The following is a 14341-nucleotide window of genomic DNA, read 5'->3' as shown; positions in this document are numbered from 1 at the left end:
GCAGATTTGGGGTTCACAGCTAGGACCTTGTATATCCTAGGAGAGCCAAGCTACAGCCCAGCCCTACCCTCAGTCTTTCTTAAGCCACTTTAGTATTGTAAGTTTCAAACTGATTACCCCAAGGTATTCTTACCTGGTCTCCTGTTCATCTACATTTCCCTGTCTAATCCCATCCATAGTTTTTATAACTAATTATATATCAAACAAAAACTGCAAAAATTGCTGGATACAGCGGCACAAGCCTTTAATCCCAGCACTTAGGAAGCAGACAGAGATCTCTGTGAGTTTTAGGCCAACCAATGCTACATAATACCCTGTCTCAAAAAAACAAAACAACAAAAAACCCACAAAAGTAAATATTAACTCTAACCCAGATAGCCTGCCATCTAGACAATTATATTTTGTCCCATTCAGTGGTTTTGCTCATTTTTTAACTGAATTTATATTACTATTGAGTTATAAGATAGTTAAAACTAGGTGTTAACAGGTGTCCGACTGCTTCTTTATTGCAATATCCTCATCTGAGATTTCTCTTAGGTCTTTAAGTGTACACACATCATGGTCAGTCTTGGGTCAGTGAGATGGAGCAGACTGGGCAGGCTGACAAGTGATTCCCCGGAGCCCACAAATGGAGGAGAGAACGGATTCACACAAACTGACAATCTACATGCCATGCCAAGGCATGTGTGTACACACACACACACACACACACACACACACACACACACACACACACGGGGTGGGGGGAGGGGGAGGGAGGGGGGAGAGAAGAGCGTTTTCTACTTCTCCACAGTGTGGCTCATTATATATTTACCTCCTGGGATCACAATGGAATCACGAATCACAGCAGACAATGCAGATACTTCAGTGACTACTCAGGCATAGTGTGATGCTGCAAAACTCATGGGAGCTTGCTCTAAACTCTCATCAGTTAGAAATAGAAATTCACATGGGCAAGACCTGAATCCCATGTTCTCACCCACATAACGCTCACACTCCTGGGGCTCCACAGCTGCCACTTGCCCAGTGAGGCGCACTCTGTTCTCTCTGAGGTTTATTCAGTTACGGACCATTTCTGTGACTTTTACTGAGTTGCCCCGTGTTCACCGACTGACATTCTGAACCCAACTTCTCTCCTGGCAATGGGCTCCCTTTGTGGGAAGGAAGAGCATGGATCCAGATCAGACCAGTCACGGGGCATTGACCAAGATATGCAAATCTCCTGAGGCACATCTGGTGACTTGAGGTTTTACCATAAAAGCGTTCTGAAAACACAATGAAATCGCTGGAGCATCGTGAGGGCGGGTCTAAAGTTTACAGACATTCCCTCTTGAGACCTCATAACCAAATTATAAACAAATACACAAGAGTTAATTCATAAGACCTATAAGAGTGGATCAAGGTAAAGACTCCAGGGGCTTCTGAACCATAGACTGTAAACAACAAGCACATGCTTGGTTGAGATAACACCAAGTTTCAGTTAATATTATCAGGCAGCAAAGACAGACAATGCTCACAAGGCCACGACTGTCACTGTACTGTGTACATTTGAACATCTATTTTGCAGTCAAGTATGTTTGCTCTGCAACCATTAGGATGTGTGTTCTTAAGCCAAAGACATAGGTAATACTGTACAAAGTTGTTTTTATCATTTTAAGATTTATTTTTAATCGTGTGTGTCTGTGTGGGAGTCTGAATGCTGGTACTTGCAGAGGCTAGAGGCTTTGGATGCTCTGAGAAGAAGTTACAGGTGCTGTGAGCTACGAGACATAGTGTTGCAAACAACCTTGAGGCTCTGAAAAAGCAACAAGCAGGCTCAATGGCTGAGCTTTCTCTCTCCAGCCTCATGTGATTTTTAAGAAGTATCTGTTTTAACAATTGTGAAAAAGGCATGAGTGTCTTTATCAATTACTACAGAATTTTTCATTTTCCTTTAATCCTGTCAACTTCAAGCCATCCATCTCCAAGTTCTGTTAGCAGGCATATACCCATTTCTGACTATTACGTATCCTGGTGACTTTATTATCATTGTGAGATATTTAAAGTACTTTCGTGTTGAGCCTTATTTCATCAGATTCTGATTGTTGTTAGTTTTGTTTTCCAAGACATGGTTACTCTTGTGTAGCCTTAGCCATCCTGAAATGCTCTATGTCGATCAGGCTGGCCTCAGAGATCCACCCGCCTCTGCCTCCTAAGTGCTGGGACTAAAGGCGTGCACCACCATGAGGGGCTCGTACTCATGGCGATCTTCATTATACCATCTCTGCATCCATTCCATTTTCCCCAACTTAGCTGTATCAATTATTAAGCTGTATTTAAGTGTATGTTTTTTAAAGAGAGTTTCATTATTTATGTGCACACAATGCATGCTTCTGTGTTGTGTATATGTAGTGCCTGCCACAGGCATGAGAGGGCTGCATCTCTGGGAGCTGGATTTACACACAGTTGTAAGCCAGTCGATGTAGGTGCTCTGAAGCAAGATCTAGAATTCTCTAGAATCCAGCAAGCACCTAGAACATGCCTGTCTCTTCGTGCCAACACACCCTCTACTAATGACTACCGGATCTTTGTGCCCTCCTTGATCCATGCCCCCCACATCCCCCACCACCAGGGATTCAACACAGACCGCTCTAGTTGTAAAGGTATCGCTGTGTAACTCAGCCTGGCCTAGAATTCCTGCTGAGTGGTGGAATTACAGTCGCTTTCACCACATTTATTAAGTTTTATTTTCTAATTTCTGCCCAACATTTACTTATCCCATCAATGTTTCATGTATTACATGAATATAATTATTACATAATTAGAAACAATATATGAATGCATGTTTTCCTTCCTTTGTCCTGTCACCATTAAAAAAATTGTTTTGTATTGGCTTTTTAATTATTTCAAGAATTTCATTTTAAAATTTCTTTTACAGCTATGGTGTACAACTGTGCTTGCATAGCTATGGTGGCACTGGCTCATGCCCTTAATTCCAGCAACTGAGAGAAATAGGCAGGCAGACCTGAGTTCAAGGGCAGCCTGGGCTACAGAACAAGTTTCAGGATAGCCAGGGACATAGAGAAATTCTGTCAACAAACAAAACTACAACAAAAACCCTGCAAATGTCTGCTCTTATAAAACCTAGTGTTCTTTGCCTCACCGCTGACAGATGGCTTATTTATGTCTCCTACTTTTTTTTTTTTGGTTCTTTTTTTTTTTTTTTTTTTTTTCCGGAGCTGGGGACCAAACCCAGGGCCTTGCGCTTCCTAGGTAAGCGCTCTACCACTGAGCTAAATCCCCAGCCCCATGTCTCCTACTTTTTAGTGATTCACTTTGCCTTTGCTTTCTATGGCACCGTTCTCCCACACAGGGTCACAGCAGACACGTCCGTCCTTTGTGCTGTAATTCCCATGGGTATTTTTTTCATCTATATAAATCCCTAAGAGAAGGTTGGGAGTCCCGAGTCCAATGGATTCTGTATAAGGTTAAGAGCACTTACTGCTCTTGCAAGGGACCTAAGTCTGATTCCCAGCACAAACATGGCAGATCACAGACATCTGTAACTTCAGTTCCAGGGGACTCAATACCTTCTTCTCACCTCTATGAATATCAGGCATACACACATATACATGAAGACAAAACACCCTCACACAAAAATAAAACTTTTAATTTAAAAGTGTCTGAAGATTCCAGGTATTTATTGCTTCTGATGCTTTTCCTCTCTTCACCAGGAACTTTAACCTGCTTTAACATTTCTTCTTTAAAAGATTTGTATGTGTACTTGTGAGTGCAGTGCCTGTGGAGGCCACATGAGGGCGCCAGATCCCCTGGAGTTGGTCACAGGCGGGTCCCTGGGAATCCTCAGTAAGAGCAATTCCGGAATGCCGAGCCAACACTCCAGTCCAGTTGTATATTTCATTTATTGTTTCCAGATTTAGACACTTACTCTTTAAAAATATTTTATTTCATTATTTAGCTCTCTGGTCTTTCTGGAACGTAGTTAAAACAGACCTTTCTTCTTTTTTTTTTTTCTTTTTTTGTTCTTTTTTTCGGAACTGAGGACTGAACCCAGGGCCTAGCAAGCGCTCTACCACTGAGCTAAATCCCCAACCCCCAGACCTTTCTTCTTTATCATCTTCTAATTGGTAAATGATTCCCATTAATCTATATTCAGTTCATCTTTGCTCTATGTATCCATTCAGTTATCATAATCAACCAAAGTACTTTAATTTCAAATATATTTTAGTTGTAGAATTTCCCTGTTTGTCTGTCTGTCTGTCTGTCTGTCTCTACTTCATTCCTGAAACTTCCAAGGTTTTGACTGACCATGAGCATATACTCTTCCCTTTGGCCCAGTTTTTGTTTCCTGAAGACACTGTCTCGCTATGTAGGCCTGGCAGCCCTGGACTCAGACAATCCTTGAATTCAGAGGTCTTCCCGCCTCTGCCTCCCAGCACACTCTGCTCACAGACTCTTTATTGACTGACATTTACTGTGCTCCACTTCCCTGTCTCTCCACAGACCAGGTGACTACATGTTGTGTCCCGGACATTGTAAGCTGAGTTAGTTACAGAGAATCTAGGTTCTGTTATTTTTCCATGTTTATCTACCTTGTTTGGACAAGGGTCACAAACTCTATTGGGCCAATAGCTCTCCGCTCAGATCGTCTGACACCAGCTGAGGGTACAAATCTTTTCCTTACCACTGCCATGCTTCCTTCCAATCTGTTCTTCTCATTTCTCCACCACGAGAGTCCAACCTGCTCCAGGGTTTCAGGCTGTGGGACTACCTCTCCCGTTCCAGGTTGTAATTCTCCCTGGCTTCAGACTAATTCCCATAAGGGAACCACTCCACACCACTGCTTCGCTCTCATGTGGCTCGCCCCAGTACTCCCGCTCTGCTCATTTGATGCTCAGAGGTACTTTTTCTATTGCACCCAGAGATTATGGTGGTTATTATCTGCTAAAGGATTTAGAGACTTAAAATAAAAAAATCTATAACTATCACTGATCACTATTACAGATACCAAGAAAATAATCAACCACCTAACCTGTAAGGTCCTCACTGTACACCAAAATTTGTTATTATCATTCAGATTTTCATTTAATCAAAGTCCAAGAAAGAAATATTATTTCTTTAAACTCCAAACCCACATATCATACTTACCTGGCTCCCAAGATGTCTTTCTTGGCCAGACCTATGCCAGCTATAACCTTCACTCTCACAACTCGCGTGTCATCCTAAAATGCAAAGGGTGGTTTTACTTAAGTAATTACAAGTTATCTAATACAATGATAACCAGAATACTAAATTTGGAGAATATTTAAAAATAAGTAATCTGATTAAAAGGTATATAAAAGAAGATAAAAACAAAATTTATCATTTTTAGATACATTTGATCACACACACAAAAAGCAAAGAACTAGAGTCAAGTTATTACACACAATAAGAATTTAGCCTTAAAATTTATAAGAAAAATTTAAAGGGGGCTGGGGATTTAGCTCAGTGGTAGAGCGCTTGCCTAGGAAGCGCAAGGCCCTGGGTTCGGTCCCCAGCTCCAAAAAAAAAAGAACCAAAAAAAAAAAAAAAACTAATGACAATGGTAACTAAGGAAGTCTCCATTGTTACCACGTTCACAACATAAAATCAGAAGCTCATCATAATCATGTAATAACTACTAAGAAAAGGCAATTTTAAGTCTCATTAAAGAGTTTATAAATAACAGTGAGCGCACTATGATATGTCAAATAGCAATGACCTAGCAGGTCACAGTGGAATGAGGTCCTATGGGAGAACTTCCTTGTCTTAAAAGAGACGTCTCATCTAAGGGGAGCTGGGTGAGGAGTTGGAGGGGCGAGAATGGTCAAATTACATTGTGTATGGCTAGGTGAGGTGATGAACCACTCTAATCCCTTGGCGTCAACATGACAATAATTTAAGACCAGCTTGGTTTACAGAGTTAAGTTTCAGGCTAGTTGGGGCTATATAATGAGACCTTGCCTCAAAAGAAATCAATCAATCAATCAATCAGTCAATCAATCGTGGGGCTAAGAAATGGCTCAGTAGTAAAAAGCATCAGCTGTTCTTCCAGAGGACCTGGATTCAATTCCCAGCACCTACATGGTCACTCACAACCAACTATATGTCCAGTTCCAAGTTCTGGCTGAAGAAGCCCTCTTCTGGTCTCTATGGACACTAGGAACACACACCATATACAGACACACATACAAACAAAACATCCATACACATAAATAAAAATTTTAAAAACGTACATTGTGAAGCTCGAGATATGGATCGGCAGTGAAAAGCACGTGCTCCTCTTCCAGGGAACTCGGATTTAACTCCCAGCATCCACATGGTGGCTCACAAGTATCTGTGACATCACTTCCGGGGGATCCACCACCCTCTTCATTCTTATCCAGACAGAACTCCCATACCCGTAAAAATTAAAAAAAAATACATTATTATGAAATTCTCAACAAATTAATAAAAATATTACACTTTCTAAAGTGATACATAACAAAATATTCAGGGGAAAATGGCACAAACTCTGTAACTTATTCTCAATGGCTCAGCAAGTAAAAAGTTGGATGTGAGTCTATCTGTGCATGTGTAAAAAGGAAATGAAGGCAATGTTTCCAAGCTGTGGACTGGAGTGATACACTCTCTCTTAACTATCATACAGACTACAAATAGTTTAAATCCAAAAACTGGATTCATTTCAGCAACTGGGAAAAAATATCCCAACAAAAAGCAACTTAGCGGACTTATTTGGCTTACAAATTCCTCAGTCTGTCATGGAGGGGAAGTCAAAGCAAGAATCCAAACAGGTCTCACATCATAGCCAGTCAAGAGCAGAGACCTGCTGGCCATTAGTCAGCTTTTCTTACATTGTTTGGAATCTCTGCCTAAAAAGTCTGTAGGGCAGTTCAGTATAATGAAAACTTCCATAAACTCAGTGCACAGCCTGGTAAAACCACATTCATTCTTTTGTTTACAGACTCAGGCTAACTGGGCTGGCTAGTCTTATGTCAACTTAACACAGCTATTGCCATGAGAGAAGGAACCTCAATATAGAAAATGTCCTAAGGCTGGACTGTAAGCAAGTCTTTTTAATTAGTGATTGATGTGAGAGGGCCCAGCCCATTGTGGGCCAGGCATCGTCTGTGCTGGTAGAGCCAGGTGCCTTAAGGCAGGCTGAGCAAACAATGAAGAACAAGCCAGTAAGCAGCCTCTACATTAGCTTCTGCCTCCAGGTTGCTGACCGGTTTTGAGTTCCTGCTCTAACTCTTTCAATGACAGACTATGTGGCCAGTGTAAGTTAAAAGCCTTTTCCTCCCCAACTTGCTGTTGGTCAGTGTCTCTTCAGACAATAACTAAGACACTAAGTGAGAATAAGTTACCAGGGATGTGTGCCCTCACGTTAGACTGGGTCTTCTTACATGAAGTAGCCATCGAGACAACCCCCCACAGATCTGACTCAGACAATTCCTCAAGAGCCGTCCCCCTCAAATCTGTACATGGCTTTAATGCCAGCACTCAAGAGGCAGAAGCAGGCTGACGGATCTCTGGTCTGCATAATGAGTTCCAAGGCAGCCAGTGCAACACAGTTAAAACCCAAGTCTCAATACACATTTTTTTCATATACATGTTTAAAATTGTACCAGATACAGAAACAAAATTAGTAAAAATGCACAAACTTCAAAGGATGTTAAGAACACTGTTGAAGGACGTGAGAGAACTAATAAATGGAGATACTCTCTGTTTGTGAGGACTATATTTAATAAGTTGTCTACTTTCTCCAAAGTAATCTGTAAATCCAATACATTTCAAACTCCAACCCCTTGAATTTTTTGTGGTCTTAATAAATGACTTGAGAGTCCATACTGGAATATAAAAACAAGACATTAACAATGGTACCCAATTACTATCTTATATAACATATATAAGAAACAAAATTCACTGGGCAGTGGTGGCTCACGCCTTTAATCTCAGCACTCAGGTGGCAGAGGCAGGCTGGTCTCTGTGAGTTCGTGGCCAGCCTGGTCCACACAGTGAATTCCAGCATAACCAGGGTTACACAGAAAGACCGTCTTGACAAAACAAAATTGAATAAAGTTCACAAGAGAGTGTCAGCAAAACAGTGCCATGCCCCCTGGCCCTTGCTGCCAAGACAGGAGACTCAATTTCAATTCCCTAGACCCACATGATGACAGCTGACTCCCACAAGTTGTCTTCTATCTTCCATTCATGCACCATGGCACACAAATGTCTACGTGCGCACGCGCGCGCGCGCGCACACACACACACAAGTAAATAAATGTAATTTTTTTTTCTTTTCTTTTTTTTGGAGCTGGGGACCGAACCCAGGGCCTTGCACTTGCTACGCAAGCACTCTACCACTGAGCTAAATCCCCAACCCAATAAATGTAATTTTTTAAATCTCAGAAAAATCTTCCCAAGAATTTCTTACTATTTCTATGAATTTAAGTAGGGAAGATTCAGGGTTGGGAACAGGGCTAAATTAGTATATACGCACATGCAGGATGCTATGCATGCACACGTATAGCCAGGAGCATCCTGAACCTTAATGCAGCACCACACCCATAAACCCAGTGCTCTTGCTAGACAAGCACTTGACCAACTAAGCTACAATTCTAGCCTCAGACGCTGGCATTCTCTTTTGTTACTTTTATTTTTAATTAGATGTTTGTGTTTGCGGGTGGGTACGTGCATCTGTGTGGGGGTTCCTGTGAAGGCCAGTAGAGCGTGAAGTGATCCTCTGGAGTTTGAGTAACAGGTTTGCTTGTCTGTGTGCTGCCTAGTGAGTGCTGGGAACTGAACTCCGGTCTCTACACGAGCACTAAGTGTTCCTAACTACTGAGCCTTCTCTCCAGCCCCCAACACTGTAACTCCTATGTAGAAAATTTCAATCTGCTTGTCAACAGATAAAGCCAAAGTGATACCCTTCTTTTTAACACCCCACCCCCAATCTTCAGTAAGTGCATCTAACTAGGAAGCCTACTTCTCACAAACACTAACTGGGAAACAGTTCCCAGCCTCTAAAAAGCTGGCAGCCCCCCCCCCCCCCCCCCGGGGAGGACATCAGGCAGTAATCCTCAGGCCCACATCTTCTCTCTCCCACGAAAGATTGAGGAGAAATGCTTGACACCTCTAATCTAACAGGAAGCAGACAGGCAGATCTCTGAGTTCCAGGCCAGCCTGATCTACAGAGTTCTCCAGGTGATATAGTGAGACCCTGTTTCAAAAAAGAAAGGAGGTGATAAGTTAGTTATTTTCCATAGTTAATCCTAAGTGGCCATCAAAGCAAATCTTGTAAATTGTATTACACTTCTTCATTTAGCTAATGTTTTAATAGTAAAATTTCTACAAACAGAACCTCTTTCCACAGGCTATGCATAAAAGAACTAAAACTCGGGCTGGAGAGATGGCTCAGTGGTTAAGAGCACTGGCTGCTCTTCCAGAGGTCCTGAGTTCAATTCCCAGCAACCACATGGTGGCTCACAATCATCTGTAATGGGATCTGATGCCCTCTTCTGGTGTGTCTGAAAACAGCTACAGTATACTCATATAAATAAAATAAATTTGATAAAAATTTCTTTAAAAAAAAAGAACTAAAACTCATTGAAAAGTGGGTGTTAGATGCAACTTTTTCTATTCATCTTTCTCCTTGTTTCTGTTCCAGATCTGTGTGGATCTATTTCCTTCTTTTGGAGAGAGGAGCTTACAGCATAGCTCCGTCTGTCTTAGTCAAGTGATCCTCCAGCCGGTTCCCCCTGGCTTGACAGGTGTGCTCTGATGCACTGCTACATGACTTTGACTTTATTCTTCCCCTGAGAGAAGGTCTTGCTATGTAGCCCTGGCTGTTCAGGACCTGACTATATAGACCACACTGGCCTCGAACTCACAGAACTCCTCTTGCCCCTCTCTCTCAGGTGCTGGTATTAAAAGCATGGGCTACCACATCTGGTATATGCAATGTGGGCTATCCAATCCTTGGCTTCAGACATACATACTAAGCAAGCACTCCACCAACTAAACTAACCACACCCCAGCCCAACCACTTTTAATCACAGGCAGCAGGCTGCCTACTCTGAGTAGTCTGAGCTCAAGAGATGACACAGCTGCCATGTTTCCGTCTTTAAACGAAGAAAAAAATGTGTATGGGGGATGTTGTGGGGTGTGTGTATGTAAGTATGTGGCTATGTATGTGTGTTTGTGGTATGTGTATGTGTTGTGTGTGTGTAGTGTATGAGATGTGTGTGCTGTGTGGTATTTGGTGTGTAGAGTATGTGTGCAGTGTGTGTGGTATGTGTGGTGTGTGGTATTTGGGGTGTGTGTGTGTGTGTGTGTGTGTGTGTGTGTGTGTGTGTGTGTGTTCCAAGCCCCCATTTGGTTTTGTGATAAACCAGAAAATAAATGCCAAATGACAGCATGAGCTTCCAACTATAACCAGCACACAAGAATTTCTATCTTTTTCACCATATAGTCAACTCCTTGGAGGCTGGCAGTCTTTTATCCTCTGTATCCCTAGGGCTTGGCACAACACACACAGAACAGTTAATGAACGTCTGCTGAGTAAATATTAATAACCCAATTAGCACCGCAGAGGAAGATGCTCACAACCATGTCTGTCTTCCTACCTCATTCCCTTAATGAGCACAAGTAGACACAGAAAAATAGGAGAAAATTGAGTCACAGAACCCATATCTAGACCTTTATCATGGGGATATAAGAGGCCCCGAGTCATGAAATCTTCAAAGGGCAGATCCTCCATGAGTTCATGAAGTCCTTACTACAAAGGCAGCGCTCCTAGCCCCCGCTGCTGAGACCCACTGGCTGCCATAGAGATCCTTACTTCCGCTGGGCAGATGAAAAAGACAAGCAGGAATACAGATACTGGGCCCAGAGGGAGAAAACAGACAAAAGATGACTTTAACGATATTTAGTCTGTGACCAGCTGGCTCTGCTGGAAGGAGGTAGAAAAAGAAATCTGGCAGAGCCAGCCTCCCAGTAGCAACGGAAAACCCAAGGCCAGGGTCGGACCCCAGCTTGAGATCCTCCACACTGAGTGGGTATGCAGCAGGCAGGGGAGACAGGAAAGGCATGGTAGCCGCAGAACAGCAGTACCTCCTGACTCCTGCACAATAACGTGGACTGCTAACTGTGGCCTCTGGCTAGAGGACGTGGAAGGCTGCTCCTGAGTGGCTAAACCATCGGGCTGCTTGCCACATTCTAAACGTTACCCGAGGACTGGGCTTTTTTCTAAGGGTTTACTTATTTATTTTGTGTGTGAGCGTCTTGCCTGAACGTGCTTATGCACACCACATCTATGGCTGACTTCCACAGAGGTCAGAAGAGGGCATCATTTCTGAGGACTGTAAAGCACCATGTGGGTGCTGAGTAGCCAACCTAGGCCCTCTCAGTGCCCTTAACTGCTAAGTCCTCTCTACAGCCCATTTTGCAACATTCTAAAGAATAAAGCATTTTAGCCCACCCTGCATTTAATAGCCCAACTTACTGCTCCCGTGCTCCAGTACCCACTCAGTGGCCTTTGCTTTGGCCTCTCTCCCCCCACTCCTCTTCCCAGCTTCACCAACTATTCTCAACTTCTCACATAAAGATGTAGTCTTATTTGTGTGTGTGCTGGTGTCACCGAGGCCAGAGGAGGGCACCAAATCTGGCGTTGGAATTACAGGTTATGAGCTGCCCCACCATGGTGCCGTACTTAATGGTCCTTTACAAGCGCTCTCAACCACTGAGCCTCTCCAGACCCTTTACTAACAACTTTTATAACAACAACTTTCTAGATTTCCCATGAGTAACCTCTCTCTAAGCCTGGCTTAGTTCATTTAATATGTCCTCCCTCCCACCCATGTTTTTTTTTTTAAATACCACGATTGCCCAAGAAATTAATTTCTAGCCACAACACACATACGCACACGCAGGCACGCGCGCTTGCACACACAAACGTTTTCAAAATGTTGCAATAATTATCTTACATTAATAAAGTGCCCACTGTGTATAAACAAAAAGCTCTTTGGGAAATGGGAAAAATTGGAGGGCGCCATTACGATAGCTTTTGGAGGTATCTGAGAAAGGAATAGAAATTGGGGGGGGGGGGTTGGGAATTTTCAGCTAATTGGGTCCGATCTTGATAAAAGGCACATGTGACCGCTAGATTAAGTAACAGGAACTCGCAGATTGGATTCTCGCACTCACACACCACACGCACACGCACAATCTGAAAGGGTCACTGTTAAACACTACGAAGTCTCTAATGCCCCACCCATTTGAGACAACCGCCAGCTCCATCGAAGCCCTCCTCAAGAGGGCCTCACTTTTAGCTGAGCGCGAGGCAAAGTCGCGATTAAGTTGCTCGACTGCAACAGACGGTTTTGCCTGCCGCAAATCCTTGGGCTGCAGTTTTCTTGGCCAACAGCTGTTGGGGGGGGGGTCTTTAAAGTATTTATACTTTTTTTGCCTTTATTTTTAAAAATACTAACAGAGGCCTTGAAACAAAGTGTGAACTTCCCACAGCTGACTCTCGCCGCGGAGTCAAAGGAATCCCACCCCACCCCCACCCCCACCCCCACCCCCACTCCCCTCGTTCCCACCCTGGTCTTCGGGAAGCCATAGTAGAAGAAAAGTCGCTAAGTTCTGTCTGCTCCCGCTGCGGCAGGAGCTGGATGCTGAGTCTCAGAAGGCCGCCCCACCCAAGCCATCGCCCTCTCCCAGAGGTTGAGCGCGCCCAGGCGAAGCCAGGGCCCCCCGGAGGGCCGCCTGGGAGGCCCAAGGCCCTGAGCAGCGAGGCGAGCAGGCGGGGATAGGCTCCCTCGGCGGCCTCGTGCGCGCCTCTCTACACCTCTCCCTCCCCGCCAGCCCCGCTCCGGAGCCCGCGGCCCAGCCCGGGCCTCGACCGCTCGCCTCCCCCGTCACGATGAGACCCCGCGCGGCCCGCAGCCGCCCCGCACCTCGTCCTCCGAAAGCACTGGGGCCTCAGTGTCGTCGGCTGCCATGTCCGAGCTCATACTGGACGAACCGCCCCTGCTAGGCTGCAGCAGCCGGAGAGGAAGAGGAGGAGGAGGCGTCGCTGCAGCGGAGGAGGCCCACTCCGGGAGCGCGCGGGGGTGCAGGGGCGCGCGGCGGGAAGGGGCGGGACACGCTCTGCGGCTGCGCGAGAGGCTGGGGGGCTGGGTTGGAGCAAGCGTGGCGGGACTCCAGAAACAAGGAGCTCCGCAGGAGCGCGCGTAGAGAGGCCCGCGGCGGGGACGCGCGCGGGGGGAGGGATGGGGAGGTTGGTGGCTGAGGCCCGCAGCCCCCGGAATAGGCGGGGGTGGGGTGGGGTGGGGGAAGGGACGAGAAACGTGGCTCTTCCGCAAAGAAACTACCTTGCGGTTTTGCTCAACAACAGGTCTCCCCGGATGCCTGCCACGACTCGTAATGTCGCCTGCAGATTAGGCGTTTTAGCCCCAACCTAAAGCCAATTTGAAAGCGTGCTCTTGAGGGTCGGAAGCCTCCTTAGGACCGGGGAAGGAATGCGCAGGCCTAAATCTGGTGGGGTGTCGGCCTCAAGGCCAGCCACCAGGCGTAGTCAGCCATCCAAACCTGCATAGCTGAGCCTCAACCGTCAGCGCGGCAGAAAGGCCCTGAAGAAAGGGTGGGGGAGGGAAGATAGCCGCTATTCCTACGTTTTGAGACACGGCTTGTTGTGGCTCCCAGGCTAGCCTCCAACTCAGCATCTTTCTGACTCACCGTCCTGAGCCTACATTACAGGCCAGAATGCTAGCATGTTTTTCTATAGTGGCAAAATATTGCGGAAATTAGACTCTCAAAATCTAATTGCAGGGGCCGCGACATAGCTAAGGAGGTAAATAAAGGCCCTCTCGGCACCAAGCCTGACGACCGAGAGTCCGATACCCCAAACCTCCATGGAGGAAAGAGAGAACCGGCTCCAGTAAATTGTTCTCTGACCTCCCACCACACGTACCTACAATACATTTTAATTTTTCCCAAGAGAATTAAACTAATTCTGAATTACTAGTCACCGTGTAAAGCGTTGATGGGCGTGAGCAATTGGTTGTTTACATAATATTTCTTTGAACATTGTCGGCATCCATTTAATTCATATTAGCTGTCAGAATCCTGTTAATATGTAATCCACGTCTTATCATTTGTGTTAGGACAGATGTAACAAGTAATTATGGGTAGAGTATTCCTGAATAATCAGGATTGTTGGCTTAGTTAAATCTTATCTATCCTGGCTAGCGCGGTAAACTAGTAGCAAGAGTGATTTCTAGCATGTCCAGGCCTAGCTTTGGAGGCCCAGTCTCACAAA

At 45.0% G+C, this 14341-nt stretch overlaps 1 protein-coding gene across 3 annotated transcripts in view; it reads right to left on the bottom strand.

Annotated features, from left to right (window-relative positions):
- Positions 1 to 13143, bottom strand: part of Nedd4 (NEDD4 E3 ubiquitin protein ligase) — an 84892-nt gene extending 71749 nt beyond the window's left edge. Inside the window, exons 1-4 of one of the 3 annotated variants that reach the window (XM_039080889.1) lie at positions 12978 to 13049; positions 12535 to 12543; positions 6255 to 6410; positions 5149 to 5222 (exon numbers count right to left, since the gene is read on the bottom strand). In XM_039080889.1, the coding sequence (XP_038936817.1) occupies positions 5149 to 5222; positions 6255 to 6410; positions 12535 to 12543; positions 12978 to 13034 (296 nt within the window). In that variant the 5' untranslated portion in view covers positions 13035 to 13049. Of the gene's footprint in view, positions 1 to 5148; positions 5223 to 6254; positions 6421 to 12534; positions 12544 to 12977 lie in introns of all 3 variants that reach the window. The other 2 variants (XM_063264950.1, NM_012986.1) reach the window with 2 other exon arrangements.
- Between the last annotated feature and the right edge of the window lie 1198 nt (positions 13144 to 14341).

The sequence above is a fragment of the Rattus norvegicus genome, chromosome 8 (genome assembly GCF_036323735.1).
Source record: "Rattus norvegicus strain BN/NHsdMcwi chromosome 8, GRCr8, whole genome shotgun sequence".
In the NCBI taxonomy this organism is placed as follows: domain Eukaryota; kingdom Metazoa; phylum Chordata; class Mammalia; order Rodentia; family Muridae; genus Rattus; species Rattus norvegicus.
Note: the sequence above shows the minus strand (reverse complement) of the source record. Positions and strands in the feature narration are given on the sequence as shown.